Source organism: Elephas maximus, chromosome 16 (assembly GCF_024166365.1).
Source record: "Elephas maximus indicus isolate mEleMax1 chromosome 16, mEleMax1 primary haplotype, whole genome shotgun sequence".
Taxonomy (NCBI): domain Eukaryota; kingdom Metazoa; phylum Chordata; class Mammalia; order Proboscidea; family Elephantidae; genus Elephas; species Elephas maximus.
Window position 1 is genome coordinate 10,206,581 of NC_064834.1, and position 17,147 is coordinate 10,223,727.

Sequence of the window (17,147 nt, forward strand, 5' to 3'; positions counted from 1 at the left end):
TTTTTTAAACAATTTAAGCTCCGAAAGTAAAAGCCCCATAGAGGGTGCATGTTAGTGGTGCTCTATGGGACATAAATTAAGAAGGGCATTTTTCCAGCTATAGTTGGATACGTGGGTTGGTGTTTCAGCAAACTGCATAATCAGCACAAAGCTCAGGTCATTAGAGTCTGCTGGCAGAAATCAGAAAACCTGCAAATCACAAGGAGAGCCCAAATGATGCCTGGATAGAAGAAGTCCTTTAGAATCTGATTGTCTGATGACGGCAATGCCAGGGACCAAAGCCTCTCATGAGGAAAGAGCGATTGACTTCCTTCCCACTGGGGAACATGAGGTCTTCTCTGACACCTTCCCCATTACCCACCCATCCCCATATCCAGCACATCTGATTATGTCAATTCTCTATTTGAAACCAACCAAAGGCTTCCCATTCCACTTAGACTAAGCTTCAGACTTCTTCTAGGGCCAGCAAGACCCTCATGGCCTCACTCCCAGTTATATCTTTCACCCAATCACTATCACTTTCAGCTTTGCCCATTGAGCTCCAGCTTCCCTGGCTTTATTGCTGGTCCTCAAATACCCCTAGCTCATGCCTGCCTCAGGGCCTTTGCACTTACTATTTTTACATTCTAGAAAGCTCTTTCTGCACATCTTCTCCTTGCCTGCCTCTTCTCATCATGCTCGAGTGCTCTCTTCCAGCCTCAGTTCCTCAGAAAGGCCATCCTGGACCAGCTCTGTTGGCTTAACCCTTCCCAGTCATTCTTCATTCTCTTAGGTTGTTTTATTTTCTGCACAACCCTTGTCATCAACTGGAATATATTATTTATTCACTTGTATATTTTCATATTGCCTGTCTTTCCCCATAAAAATAAGCTTCACTGGGGCAAAGGTGTTGTATACCCTGCTATACGTACTAGGTGGAGACCTCGGGCAAGTTACATAGGCTTTCTGAGCCTTAGTTTCATCATCTGTAAAATGGAGATAGCACCAGAAATCTGACTTACTGGGATAATATCTCCTTCTTAGGGATATTGTGGGGGTTCAAGGAGACTACCAAAAAAGGCCCGAACCTGTGACCACCGCCTAGTCCTCCTTACAATGGTGGTGCTAAATAGCCATCAAGTCGTTTCTCAGTCTATTAGTCAACCAGTATTTTATTATCCAAAAAGCCCTTAAAACATAAGTGCTAACTCTCTTTATAGAAACTTATGATATGAAATACATATAATTATTTTTTTTGTTTGTGGGCTCTTATTACTGAGTGTGTAATTATGTATTTTCACCTAATTGCATCACATTATTTACATTTTTGTATCTTTTTACATAATGTATGTCAATCCTACATTGAAAATATTCTTCAAGAAGTCATTTTTGAATGCTGTACATCATCCTAATGTATTGTATTTTATTTAACCCTTTTTCTATTATTGGGCATTTAGGTTGTTTTCCAGTTTTTACTCTCTTTATTAATAACACTATCCTGGACATCTTTGTACGTAAATATTTTACCACACCTCCTATTACTTCTTTAGGATTGAAAGCTGTAAGTGGAGATCCTTCATCGTGAGCTGGGGAGGTATCAGTGGTTCTCTGTTTCCACTACGGGGAATTCTGAACAAGCCCAAAACCCTTAAAGAAGTTACTGTGGTTGAGGACAGGAAATTCAGTCACATGAAACAATAGGGTACAACCAAAGGCAGCATGAAATTGATTGTCGCAATGAGTCAGAATTGACTCTATGGCAATGGGTTGTTTGTTGTTGTAGACAAGGTGTTGGAGCTGTAGTGGTGCAGTGGTTAAGAGCTCAGCTGCTAACCAAAAGGGCAGCAGTTTGAATCCACCAGCTGCTCCTTGGAAACCCCATGGGGGGCAGTTCTACTATGTTTTATAGGGTCGCTATGAGTTGTCATTTATACAACGAGTTTGGGGTTTTTTTGGTTTAGACGAAGTGCTGAAGGGGTTCTGAGAATGGAAGATCAGAGGGTGGCAGATGCTGGAAAGACACACATGCAATCCTTAGATTTGACGTGGGCCTGGGAGGATGGGTAGAGAGGAGAGGAGAGGGCACTCGAGGTGGGAGCAACCTCATGAGTGAAGGCTTGGAGACAGGCAAAATCCAGCCTCAAAACAGCCTGGGCTGTGGCTACGGTCAGAGCCCAGGCCAGGCGAGGTGAGGCCGCTTAGATGGAGCCAGGAATGACAGTGCCATAGTCATGTGTTGGCCACTTACAGGGAGGCTAAGTATTATTGCCGTCATTCCAAGCGCACAGGGGTCTGCTCGGAGCAACAATATAAGCCATTTCTACAAAAGACCGAAAGGGATTCCAAATAACCGGTCCAGCTGCTCCAAATGGCTCCTTCCCCCTGTAGTTAACATTTTACTACCCAGCCGAGTAACTAATGGATCTGGCCCTGTGTAAATCCCCAGGCACAAATCCCTGCTTGGGGGCTGTGTCTAGACATCCAGACCCTAGTGCAATTTGCACTTTGAACATTCCGCGCCTTATCACTTGCGAGAAATCAGGTTTAATGGGGAAGATGGCGAGGTGTCGTTCCCACCCCCTTCCTTTGGCACAGCGGCTGTGGAATGAGGGTCCCCTTGGATAATGACGGTGTTAGGAGATGGAAAGGCTGTAACAGTGTTTGTTATGTGGCTCTGGTCACTCTGAAGCACTGACTGGGAGGTTTCTCCATCTTGTTGCAGGCTGTGTTTTGTGAAGCTCAAGCTCCTAATGATAGCCATTGAGTACAAGTCTGCCAACCGAGAGAGCCGGTAAGTTTGCCACAACCCAGCTGCCGCCTGACATTTACGAGGGTGAGAGCGCGCTCTGGAAACGCTGGGTCCGCCTCTTCTTTCCTAAGCAATATCTATTTGCCCTTCTGACCCTAGGACACGTTTCAAGCCGTGCTTAACCTGACACTGCAGCTTCTGTTCCCAGACCAGCCTTGCATCCCAAGCCCCACTAGGCATTCAGAGAAGGATTCTCTGGGGGAGAAGGATAAAGCCCCCAAATCTCCACCCGATCATGACAACTTGGACTTGCCACCTACTAAGCTTAAAACTGGGGACAGACCCTGTCTTAGAACCCTTTTGACTGCTGTGAGCAAAGAACAGATGGACTCTGGCCTCCTTTACAGCAGACACGGGGCAGAGCGTGATGGGAGACACCAGCTCTCTTGATGGCCAAATTACAAGCAGCCTATTGTGTACCATATGTGCTTCTCCCAGTGCATCCCGAATCCAGGTGGCAGAATAGCAGCTTCATGTAAATGAGCCAGGAGAGCCAGGCTCAAAGGCAGGAGCTCTCTTTATTTATTTCTTTTACACTCAATTATGTGCAAGTCAGGCTAACGAGGGACTGCGTCTGTTGAAATAGATAACAGCCCAGTCAATATATGAGTTCACGCAAGCAGCGAGGACGCATCGCGTTAACAAGGAGTTTTGTTGATGGGGCACTGTATATATTACAGATAAAATAGAGATGATTTTTGCATCCTAATTCTGAACAATTGTTTTGGAAGAAAGAGAGCTCCTTGAGAGATTCCTGGGTCTTTGTCCTCTAGAAAGGCATCCATAGTTTGTTCCTAGCTATAGTAGGTAAGTCTTCTGTAGAAGGAGACCCAGGAATCTGAGAAGAAACTGAACTACCTGTCTAGTTGCCTCCATGAACTACTGCCTTCTTTGCCATAAGACCAAAAGAACTTGATGGTGTCCAGTTATCATGACTGAATATTTTGATCAAGGATTCAATAAATGAGTATTGATTAAAAGGAGGGGAAATGTGGAACAAAATTTAAAATTCCTTATGGGACTCAACTTACGGGACCTGTTGAGGCTGAGGAACCCCTGAATCTGTTGCCCTGAGAAATATTTTGAACCTTGAACCACAACCATCCCCTCAAGTCATTGTCAAACTGAACAACAGTTCACCTGAATTAGGGAAGAATGTTCGCCTTGAGCATCGCAGTCTTTTAAAGAATTATTTGTATCAGATAAAATTGGCAACATAACTCTAAAGCATCAGTGAGTGGTTTATGGGACAGTGGGTCTGAGTCACTGGGGGGAACCATTTGGGGAGAGAACGAGAGTAGTGACACAGTGTGAGGAACGTAACCAGTGTCACTGAACTGTGCATGTAGAGATTGTTGAATGGGTGTATGATCTGCTGTGTATATTTTCACCGAAAATAACATAAATATTAAAAAAAAAAAAACCTTCCTTTAGGTGTCTGCATTGTGCAGATACCCCCAGCATACAATTTAAGCAGAATGTAGACAAGACCAGAAGGTCTCAGGTTTCCATGATTAGTTAGGTTCCTGCTATCACCATTTAAGGATTGTTCATCCTCCAGCTGAATGACCCAGTAAAGCCAAATCTCCGAATGTACAGTCTGTGTCTCTTATGACCAAAAAAACACTGGATTATAAGCAAGCCGATCCAATGTTTTCTGTTCCCTTACCCTCCCGATCAGATTGCTCACAATCTGATCAAACGTTAAGCTATTTTGAAAATCCAAATCAACCAAAAGGAAAAAGAAAACGGTAGATTTGGTGGCCACCTGTACAACATGGCCGTAACGGTTAATAAATATGTATATAGATATACATTTTTTCTTTTCTGTGTTGGCAATGTGAAGAATATTATTTGCAAAACAACTGAGAGTCCTGGTTATTTCCTGTTTAATAGCTGAGGTGGAATTTTCTGGGATTACAGTTTGCCTGTGTTTTTGCCAATACTTACCTGTACCTGTGTAGGGGAAAATGTGTATCCTGGGTTTTTGCAAATGGATATTCTTCATGTTGCCAAGTCAGTAGATCTTTGTGTAACATGGTGTTCTCTCTTGATCACGTTGATGCATCTCTCAAAGTGTCATGATGTGGGCGATGCTGAAGCGGAATAGTATTTTTCAAACATTCTGGAATAATTTATGGCAGGAGACTGAACCTGACCCTTGACCCTTGGTCTCCTACCTGTCACCTTTGGTCACGAGCAGGGTGAGTGAGAGGCTTTTGATGATTTGGTGTGAATCTACAGTCATCATTCTAAGAACGATAACTCAGAGCGTTCCCTGCAGACAAAGTCTTTTTTTGTGATAGACCCTCCAATTGATTCACCAATCTGAGATGTTCTCAACAAATCCCCATTTATAGATATAGGTAGTTTTTATATATAATTTTTTTTTTTTTGGAAAAGCACAAAAAGAACTTGTTTGGCTCTGTTTTGGCTTTCTGTGTGCAGTTGCCAGCTTTAATCCTAAAATGTGGCTTGGTCTCATTGTGGAAGCACATTGGTTCTTATGGAAAAAGGTGTGTTTGAGGGAATGTGGATTATACCTCTGAGAAAACACAAGGACGTATCAAACATAATATCCACGCTAAATGTAATCAAATTTCGGATCCTTCCTGAGATGAGACTTTTAATTTTTCCTTCAGTTAAAAATTACCCCTTTCTTTTCCTCTCAAATTTTCTAAAGGACTGAGTGTTATAATTTAGAGACCTCTGCTTCTCCTTTTAATTCCTTCGCCTTCAACCTGTGTTTAACTGCCTTCCTCGTTGGTTTCGCCCCATATTACTGTTTTCATGCTTTGCTGAAAAACCTTGTTTTCATATACCTCCTTCCAGTAATTTGAAACAAAGGTTTTATTTCTTCTTTCCTATTGGTGTCAATTGATTTATTATCAAATTGTTTGATTTTCAATTCTTTTCTTGTCGTTTTGCAGAAGCCGAAAGCGGTATGCACTCTTCGTTAACTTTCCTCCAACCTTCACCCTTCTACCTTAACTCCTAACCACAGGACTAACCATTTGCCAAGAACCCAGGAAGATAACACCTACCTCCTTAATATATATATATATATATATATATGTGTGTGTGTTACATATATATATATAATCTCATGCCCCCTTGTCTATAGAATATATACATATATATATTTATGTATATACATATGTATATACATATGTATATATATAAACCCCTCTCCACCTACTAGAGTACATAAAAATTGCAAGGAACATATTGCTGTTATTTGATTTGTTGATTCTTTTGGATGACGCACTAACTTCTTTGCAGGAAACCTAAAAAAAGGGAAAGGCACAGCCCTGTTTTTCAGTCACGGCACCAATGATGGGAACAAATGCTATTAAAGTTGAAAAGGAGGATGCATCTCTCCAGCCCTCTGTGTCTGTTTCTGTATTGTCCTGATGTGTTGTTCTTGGTGTCCACCAGAGCCTGGTGCCATTTTGTGTACATACCACATCCACATTCCCAGTGACCTCCTCCTCCCTGTGTTGGGTTTCCAGTCTGTAGAGCAGAATTTGTGTCCTTTTATCCACAAAACGGAGACCAAGCCCTTACACTTTTTTTTTTTTTCCTTATACCTAGTTTGATGGCAAAGTCTTGAGTACTTTATTTCCTGGGCAGTACTCAGTAAAGGCTTAGAACACTGTTAATAAATTGCCAGATTATCGCCTTTGATTTACTGAATGAGTACTACTTATTGAGAGGCACTCGTGTTTTAGTTTTTTTCTAATGTGTTTGGGCATACTTCTTAATATGAAGTATCATAGTTTTCACCATGTGACTCCACCCTGTTTTGCTGCTGTTTTCTATTGCATGAAGCACGACTAAACCTTCATCAGTGGCATTTTTTAACAAAGTTTTTGGGTGAATATTTTCAGCATAGTGTTTCAGTAATGTGTTCTCTAAGACAGTATTGTTGAAAACGTACTGTTGAGATGGCTGCTTGTCCATCCTTCCCGAGAGTTAATTTTCCCTGTGGTTGTGATCATTGTCATGTGTTTGTGTCTAATTGTGTGTGTCGGGGGGTGGTATACTTGTGTTCACGTGTGTATATATTTGTCTGGTACTTTTTCCAAAGTCAGATTTTGTGGGTTTTTTGAGTAGATGTGTGAAAATAGAGGTGGCTTCCTGTCAGTTTGGTATTATCAATATGATCCAACTGCGAGAAGTTACTGCAACATTTTGTATCTTCAAAGGTCCACAGTGGTTGTACCTCTGCTGTTGACTTTTGGCCTTTGAGTCCCTTTATCTTGTGGTGAAAGCATGTTGTGATGTAGGCATGACGTGTCTGAACGTATACCAGAAAGTGGCATGGCTTGCTCCCAGAACCAAATATCCAGGGTTCACTTTCCTAGATCAACTCTCTCCCTGGTTCTGCCCCATATGGCTAATATTTTCCTTATATATCAAATATGTTTTAAAATGCCATTTCTAGAATTATTGAAATGGATTCAGGCTCAACAAGTCCTTGTCAATATTGCCAATGGCGGTCGCTTGAACCTGACAAACTGGGAGCAATCTTTATTATACTGTCTCTGTGTAAGTGAACCGGGCTTATCGTATATTGAAGCATGGACTACACGGCTTTGTCTCCTACTTATATCCTATAAGAAAAAGTGTGTGTGTCTAGTTGTGTGGGACTCCAGTAGCATATATTATGAAGGCCAGAAGAAATGAAAAGTCCAGACAGGCAATAAGATTTGAGATTTGGAACTTCTCAGCGCACAAGCTACAGTGTGGTTGTGTTCCTTGAGAGGGGACACACTTGGTTCAAAGGCCCACTCAGTAGCAATAGCCTATGAACTTGTTTGATCAAAGAGACCACTTCACTGTGGCAAGATTCATCTGGGCAGAGCATGAACTGAAGTCTTAGATGGTTCTTACTTGCTTACTCTAATTAATGAAGTCCCGGTAGCTTGCTAGACACAAATATAATTATCATGTTATCAACTACAAACTATATTATTGTGTGAGTGGTGATATATTTTTAATTGCCTGGGGTGTGGTATAATAGACATACCAAAATGCAGAAGGAAAGAGAAATATACACCTATAATATTTACCCGTAATGGTTGAAAATTTCTTTTGGAAGAAATAATGTCTGTTTCAGTTGAATTACCAATCAGTCACTGGTTGTCTCCAAAAAGAAAATATAAAGTTTATAGTGATTGAGGAAGGAATCACTAGATGTTTCCCAGTTGTTATGTGCAAGTGGTAGTAGAAAGGGATAAATCATTTTTCCCGTACCACACCCTGATTCTCCAATTTGACCTGAGTTCAGCAAGAGACACACAACAAAATGCAATGTAGCTTGAGGCTTGGTGTTCCTCTCACACAGGAACCTGCTAGAAACAATTCCTCGTTGGACTGACCCTGCTAGCTAGTTCCACGTGAACATGTTCTGTGTTTAGAAACAAATATTTCATTCCTAAGTGAATATTATTTTCAATACTGAAATCAATTGCTACAGGTCCCCAAGTGGTTGTCTGTTTATATGTTCGTATATGTACATATTTATACTTAATGCCTGTGGGAGATTGCTAGCTTATTTTTCCAACCCCCTAGAGGAGTGTGGTCATATCTGTGATAGGCCTGAGTGACAAGAATTGCAGCTTATTCTTTGAAAAAACAGTTTTGACCACCTTTCTCCTTATTAGAAAGGAAAAGGAGAACTTTTAGAATGGAAGCCAATGATTTACATTTTCCATTCATCCAACAAATAGTTGCAACGTATCTGTTGCATGAAGGACTCTTTGCTTGCTACTGTGAGAAACTCAGAAGTAAATAAAACGTGATCGTGTTTTTTACGCCTCTGCTCAGCCCCCTTGCGTCTGTCAGTTTGTCATACTGTGGTGGCTTGTGTGTTGCTGTGATTCTGGAAGATCTGCCACCGGTATTTCAAATACCAGCAGCATCACCCACCGCGGACAGGTTTCAGCTAAGCTTTCAGACTAAGATAGGCTAGAAAGAAGAGCCTGATATTGTAATTCTGAAAAAAATTATCCAGTGAAAACATTATGAATAGCAATGGAACATTGTCTGGTATAGTGCCACAAGATGAGCCCCCCAGGTTGGAAGGCACTCAAAAGGCAACTGGGGAAGAGCTGCCTCCTCAAAATACAGTCCACCTTAATGACGTAGATGGAGTCAAGTTTTCATCACCTTCATTTGCTGAGGCAGCGTGACTCAAAATAAGAAGAAACAGCTGCAAACATCCATTAGTAATAAGAATGTGAAATGTACGGAGTATGAATCTAGGGAAATTAGAAATCATCAGAAATGAAATGGAACACATAAACATCAATATCCTAGGCATTAGTGAGCAGAAATTGGCCATTTTGAATCAGACAATCATATGGTCTACTATGCCAGGAATGACAAATTGAAGAGGAATAGCTTTGCATTCATCTTCAAAAAGAACATTTCAAGATCTATCCTGAAGTACAGCGCTGTGAATGATAGTATCATATCGATATGCCTATAAGGATGACCACTTAATACAGCTATTAATCAAATTTACACACCAACTGCTAAGGCCAAAGATGAAGAAATTGAAGGTTTTTACCAACATCTGCAGTCTTGAAATTGATTAAACATGCGATCAGGCACTGATAATTGCTGGTGATTGGAAACAAAGAAGAAAGATCAGTAGTTGGAAAATATGGCCTTGGTGATAGAAACGATGCTGGAGATTGCATGATAGAGTTTTTCAAGACCGTTGACTTCTTCATTGCAAATACCCTTTTTCAAGAACGTAAATGGTGACTATATATGTGGACCTTGCCAGGTGGAATACACAGGATTCAACTTGACTACATCTGTGGAAAGAGACAATGGGAAAGCTCAATATCATCAGCCAGAACAAGGCCAAGGGCTGACTGTGGAACAGACCATCAGTTTCTCATATGCAGGTTCAAGCTGAAGCTGAAGAAAATTAGAACAAGTTCACAAGAGCCAATGTGTGACCTTGAGTATATCCCACGTAAATTTAGAGACCATCTCAAGAATAGATTTGACACATTGAACACTAATGATCAAAGACCAGACGAGTTGTAGAATGACATCAAGGACATCATATATCAAGAAAGCAAGAGGTCATTAAAAGGACAGGAAAGAAAGAAAAGACCAAAATGGATGTCAGAAGAAACCCTGGAACTTTCTCTTGAGCATAGAATAGCTAAAGCCAAAGAAAGAAATGATGAAGTAAAAGAACTGAACAGATTTCAAAGGGCAGCTCAAGAAGACAGTTGCAATATTGAAGGATTCTATGGGGAAATAGTAAATGACGCGGGGAGCATCAAAAGAAGATGGAAGGAATATACAGAGTCACTATACCAAAAAGAACTGGTTGATGTTCAGCCATTTCGGGAGGTAGCAACTGATGCTAATGAAGGAAGAAGTCCAAGCTGCACTAAGGCATTGAGGAAAAACAAGGTTCTAAGAATTGATGAAACACCGATTGAGATATTTCAACAAATGGATGCAGCACTGGAAGTGCTCACTCATCTATACCAACAAATTTGGAAGACATCTACCTGGCCAACCGATGGGAAAATATCCATATTTGTGTCCATTCCAAAGAAACGTGATCCAGCCGAACGTGGAAATTAGCCAACGATATCATTAATACCACACACAAGTAAAATTTTGCTGAAGATCATTCAAAAGTAGTTACAGCAGTACGTCAACGCGTAACTGCCAGAAATTCAAGCTGGATTCAGAAGAGGCTGTGGAGCAAGGGATATCATTGCTGATGTCAGATGGATCTTGGCTAAAAGCAGGGAATACCAGGAAGATGTTTACCTGTGTTAGATTGGCTATGCAAAGGCATTCGACTGTGTGGGTCATAACAAATTATGGATAGCATTGTGAAGAATGGGAATTCCAGAACACTAAATTGTGCTCGTGAGGAACTTGTACATAGATCACGAGGCAGTTGTTTGGACAGAACAAGGGGTTGCTGCATGTTTTAATGTCAGGAAAGGTGTGCATCAGAATTGTATCCGTTCACCATATTAATTCAATCTGTGTACTGAGCAAGTAATCTGAGAAGCTGGACTGTTTTAAGAAGAACGTGGCATCAGGACTGGAGGAAGACTCATTAACAACCTGTAATATGCAGATGACACAACCTTGCCTGCTGAAAGTAAGAGGACTTGAAGCACTTACTAATGAAGATCAAAGACCAGAGCCTTCAGTATGGATTACACCTCAACATAAAGAAAACAAAAATCCTCACAACTGGACAAATAAGCAACATCATGATAAACGGAGAAAAGATTGAAGCTGTCAGGGATTTCTTTTACTTGGATCCACAATCAACACCCATGGAAGCAGCTGTCACGAAATCAAATGACATATTGCATTGGGAAAATCTACCACAAAAGACCTCTTTAAAATGTTAAATAGCAAAGATGTCATTTAAGGACTGAGGTGTGCCTGATTCAAGCTATGGTGTTTTAAGTCACCTCATGTGCATGTGAAATCTGGGCAATGAATAAGGAAGACCAAAGAAGAATTGATCCCTTTGAATTGTGGTATTGGTGGAGAATATTGAGTATACCATGAACTACCAGCAGAATGAACAACGCTGGTTTGGAAGAAGTACAGCCAGAATGCTCCTTAGAAGCAAGGGTAGTGAGACTTTGTCTCACATACTTTGGACACGTTATCAGGAGGGGCCAGTTCCTGGAGAAGGACAATCAGCGAAAAAAGAGGAAGGCCCTCAAGAAGATGGAGTGACACGGTGGCTGCTACAGTAGGCTCAAGCATAACAATGATTGTGGGACTGGTACAAGACAAGTCTGTTTCATTCTGTTGTACGTAGGGTCACTATGAGTCTGAACTGACTTGACAGCAGCTAACAACAACAGCAACAGCTCAACTATGAGTTCCCCACAGAAAATATGTGTGTACTTGCTTCCTGTGGTGAGTTAAGAGACAAGGAATAAATCTAGATATAAAAATAGTCTCAGAGCAAAACAGAAAGAGAGAGCAAGTATCCTTGGGGAAGGGGCCCCATCAGCTGCCACTGAATGTTTTCAGTTGAAATTAGCAAGGTCATTGAAGAACAAAGATAATTTATATGTTGCTTGAAATGAGAGAGAATCCACTCCTGCCAAAAAAATGTCTCTATTGGAATTCTGCTAATTGATACATGGGCTTTTTTCTTAGAGATTTTCTTGATTCTTCACATGACACATCTTGAAGTTTATCTCTGATAAGCCATGAATTAGACGAAGTTGGAGCCAGAGAACTGATCTAAAGTGGTCCAAAGGGAGAGGGAATTTTGGCAGTCATGCGAACAAAACAAACTTAACATTGGATATTCTTTTAAAGAGATCAAAGATCTTTGGAAAGATTTACATATTCACATTAGGAGGTCAGCAACAAATTATAAGGGCAGTAGACACTTCGCAGGGAAAAAAAGTCACTTCTGTCTAAGAGCCTTATATTTTAATATTTTTCAGGAAGAGGAAGATTAACACTTTACTGAAGCTTCTATATTTGGAATGAATAGAAGACTTAATGTCTAAAATATGGTAAACAGTAATATATTTCCTCAAAGAGTCTTTGAAGCTTTGGATCCTCACACAGGGAGTATTATATGTCCTGGCCCCCTGGAGGAGCCCTGGTGGCGTAGTGGTTAAGAGCTTGGCTGCTAACCAAAAGGTTGGCAGTTCGGATCCAACAGCCGCTCCTTAGAAACACTATGGGGCAGTTCTACTCTATCCTATAGGGTCACTATAAGTCGGAATTGACTCGACATCAACACGTATTTTTTTTTGTTTTTTGTTTTGGTCCCCTGAAATCAAGGGCACATGCGTCTTTACCAAACCCTTGAATATGTGAGCTGAATCTAGCACAATGACAATCTTTATATATCTAGGTGTCTTTCATTATTCTCAAGAGCTGGGCTCATTTTTTGGATATCCATCTGGAAGGCTCCCTTAACCTTATCTGGATATCTGTAAATGATGCTGCCTCAGTCGTCACACAGAGATGACTTAAACCCTCTCACCCCTGTCCTGAGAGAGCCAGAGGGCATCCGGGAATCACACAGGCAGTGATGTCATTGGAGATGCTCTTGGTGCCTTACATCATCAGCCACAACCTTTAAGGGACAGGGAGACACCCTGGTGTAAGCCAGAAGTCAGTTCACATTAGCCGCTCTCCAGATGTTGTGCAGGGTAGAATATTCTGACACTGGTGCCAGGAGAGAGTCTTCTAGTACCAGTAGGTTACCTCCTGGCTTATTTATTAGTGCCAAGGACAAAATGGACAGTTGTCATATTAAAGCCCAGAACCCAGTGCTGTCGAGTCGTTTCACTCTGGTTTAGGGAGTCAGAATCAACTCAGTGGCACACAACAACACTCTGGTTTTTATAATCCCCTTACCACTAGCAATAGCTACTGTGTGTTAAGGACTACTGGAGCCCTGGTGGCGCAGTGGTTGTGAGCTTGGCTACTAACCAAAAGGTTGGCAGTTTAAATCCACCAGTCAATTCTTGGAAACCCTGTGGGGCAGTTCTACTCTGTTCTGTGAGGTAGCTATGAGTCAGAAGTGACTCAACGGCACATACAACAACAAGGACTACTGTGTGCCAGGCACTCAACACATAGTACTTACTTTAATTCTCTTAGGAATACCCTAAGGTAGCGATCATTCACCCCATTTTACAGATGCAGAGAGTGAGGCTTAGCTGCATCCACATGCCCAAGGCCAGGGCCTGAACTTGTGAGGTCTGACCTGTGACACGTGCACCTGCTTGCTTAGCTGACATTGGTGCCAATCTGAGATTGGAACACAAATCACCTGACTCCAGTACCTAGAATCTTTCTAATCCACCACAGAAACTTGACAAAAAACAAGCTTGAAGGCTGTAATAATTATTTCAACCTGCAGCCTCTGTAATCCCAAATTTTCACTGTAGGCCAATTCTTGTTCACTGTTGAGAAAGAACGGAAGAGATGACAAGAAACTTTTCCTTGACAGGAAGCCAGCTATCACTGTATTTCCCACAATGACACAGTGGGCTTGGTCATTGGAGTACAAAGTAATGAAGCCTATTATGTAAAAAAGGATCAGAGCTTCCATGGGAGGCTTGTTTTGCACACATATATGTCACCAAAATGTTGATGAACGTCAAATTTCCCCTTTTGAATTCTGTTGTTCAAATCATTTTTTTTTCCACTCAGAAGCTTTTTTAGCATTCTTTTCTTTTTTTTTTTTTTATGAACACATATCAAAATACCGACTTTTCCAATTTAGGCTACAGAAGTACACAGACTTCCTCATGTACGCCCTTGGACATGATTCTGGAGTGGACAGTTATACACCTTGGAGCTTCATCTCATTGTGGGCAGGGTACCCTGGGTGGCACAAACAGTCAACAAGCACTCAACTACTAGCCTAAAGGTTGGTGGTTCGAACTCATCCAGACATGTCTTAGAAGACAGGCCTAGCAATCTGCATCTGAAAGGCCACAGCCTTTAAAAAAATCTATGGAGCAGTTCTGGTCTGCACACATAGGGTCTCCATAAGTCAGAATCAACTCAAGGGCAACTAGCAACAACATCATTTTGATAAGAAGCCCTGTGTTCAATTCCCTGGGGCCAGTTAAAGAACCTATCAGCTAATTCCTCTAAGCATGAAATACGTTTTTGGCTTTTTGGTAATAAGGAATAATAAAAGTAACATTGACCCACATGAATTGAGCCCTCCCTGCATTATCTCGTTTAATCCTTGGAAGTAAGATGATTTTTATTATCATCCCCATCTTACAGGTGAGGAAATTTAGTTCTAGGAGAGGCTTAGTAACTTGCCCCAAGTCAGACACCTACAAAATGGCCATGCTGGAATTGGAGCCAATGTTTAATTGTGGAGCCGGGGCAGGTAAGAACCACCTGCAGGAAAGGGGTAAGAAAGTGTGCAAAACCTGAAGTTAGGCTTTTCTAAAACATCCTGTCTAATTGACTTTGAAAAAGGAATTTGTCTAAACTGTGTAAGCTCTGACCCCTCCCCTCGTGACTATGCAGAGTCAGAGGGCTGATTATTCCAATGTGAGAAGCTGGTAGAGGGGAAATTAGGAGGTGTCTGGACAGCATGGCTGCTGGTCGCAAGCTGTGGCATTAATGTGATCTGCTGCTTTCTGGCTTGTGCAGAATCTCATAGCTCTGTGGTTCTGGGACAGAAGAGTCAAACCTTCTTGGACTCTTGCTATTATTTTGTGTTAATAACAACGATGATACAGGTTCAGTTTCCTTCTATCAGGTCTTATTATGGGTAATAGTGGATGTTCTTGTGACCACAAGCCATTATTTTGCAATAACCATCTACTCTGAGATCTTCAAACAGAACAAATATTCACCTGGGTCCTTCCTGAATTACTACAGACTGATCAATTTGTTGGCTACAGCACTTTCTGGAATGATTTTTTCAGCAGAAAAAAGATGGCATGCTAATTACCATTCTCCATTTTGATTGTTTTAGGAATTTGAGCTCCTTGAGCCTGGTTCCAAACATCTATTACCTTTTTGGATCAAAGAATGCCTTTGTTGTATCTGTTGCTACATTTAGAGTCCCAAAAGTCAGCGTCCATTATGCTCAAAGCATCATCTCGGTCCCTGTGTAAGACAGTCCTGTGTTCTGCTTTTGATCTGCAGAAAATTAAACTTGTTTGTTTCATCCATTTATCAGATTAGGATACATTTATCTCTTTTGTCAGTCCAAACACAAGTTGGTCAGCTAATCTCTTTATACCATGTGGAAATAGGACAGTGTATATTTAGACTCATACTTCCCTGCAGGGGAAATGTTTTTTTTAGGAGTAATTTGAATTTGTTTTCTCACAACAGTTAGCTCCAGTCAGGAGGTTCTAGGCAGACACCTTATTTGAACATCTCCATATAATTTTGTCAACACCAGATTGAAATCATTAAGTATTTCCAACTGCTAGCATTTTTCTTCTTTGCTGGTAGAGTAGACCCAGTTCTTCCTGCCTAGACTGTACGTGGAATCTACTTCCATGTCCTGACGGTGTCACACAGATGTTCTCTTTCCTTCTGCCTTGGTTGTGGGTGTCCTGTACCATTGCCCACGGTAATATGTGGCGTGTATACATGTGTGTTTATGTGTGCATATAGGGGTCCCATTAATGCCCTGTCATCTAAAGGAAAATGGGTGTAGCAACGGCTTTATTAGACCAATAACTCTTCAACATTGACCACCAATGGCAGTTTCCAAAGGGATACATTATTAGGAACTTTGCTTCAAGTCAGATGCCTTTGATGGTCGCCAGATTGTCCCATTGTACAAACCTGGGCCCTAAAACCTAGATTTGCTTCAGTTTCCTCAACTGGGAGTATGCTAACTTGAGAATCAATCAGTAGAACTTAATGATGGCTTTATCTATTTAAATGGGTGGGACGGGGAACATCAAGCTCTGAACAAAATCCTTGGGAATAGCATTAGACTAGTGGGCCCCCTATTAAAAAAAAAAAAAAAGTATACCCTTCACGGTTTCAGTCAAAATATGATCTCACAAATGTGTCTTCCTTGTTTGTTTTTGTTCACCGAGCAGTATATTAATTAATCCTGGAAACCACCTTAAGATCCAAGAAGGTACTTTAGGATTTTTCATCGCAAGTGATGCCAAAGAAGTTAAAAGGTAAGACTTACTTATTTTCACCTGCTTTCCTCTCTTGTCCAGTCAGAAACATCTTGACCCAACGAGGGGGACTTGTTTCCATATGTGCAGGCTGCCCACTCTCACACTTCTTAACATGTCTCTGGGCATCAAATGGTGCCAAGTCTTAGGAAAAAGGTATTATGCTTCCATGCACTTTTTTTTTCCACACAATCAATTCCACATCTCTGAATTGGAATCATAAAATTTTAGAACTAGGAGGGCCTGGTTATCTGCTCCTTTGTGTTATGTGTGAAAAAACTGAGCCCCAGAGAGCAGGCGTGGAGGCTCCTGTGGCCATCCTGATTCTTGATGAGACAGAACAACATAACATAGTCAACTGGCTCCTTGCTTAGTGCTCTTTATTTAGTGTTATCTGGGCAAATTTCCTCAAAAATTACCTGTTTTCTACTTTAAGTGCCAGATTAACCCAAATGGATTTTCAAAAGGCTCGGATTAATTTCAGTCAAAGTACTAAACTGGCTATATTTCTACTTGTGGCCTTCTTGGTGAGTGGCTGAAGTTGTCAGGTTATGCCTCTATAGATATATCCCAAGATCCCACTGGCCACAGTGTTTTATGATACTTTGTTAGTATCCTTAAACCTGTTTAGACAGCCTAGAAAACTATAGGAATCCTTGCAGAACGCCATGGAACCT

At 41.2% G+C, this 17,147-nt stretch overlaps 1 protein-coding gene across 12 annotated transcripts in view; it reads left to right on the top strand.

Moving 5' to 3' along the window:
- Nucleotides 1-17,147, top strand: part of KCNMA1 (potassium calcium-activated channel subfamily M alpha 1) — a 916,342-nt gene that overhangs the window by 689,248 nt on the left and 209,947 nt on the right. For all 12 annotated transcript variants that reach the window (XM_049856148.1, XM_049856139.1, XM_049856140.1 and 9 more), the window contains 2 exons: nucleotides 2,702-2,770; nucleotides 16,384-16,470. In XM_049856148.1, coding sequence (XP_049712105.1) covers nucleotides 2,702-2,770; nucleotides 16,384-16,470 — 156 coding nt within the window. The remainder of the gene's footprint in view (nucleotides 1-2,701; nucleotides 2,771-16,383; nucleotides 16,471-17,147) is intronic.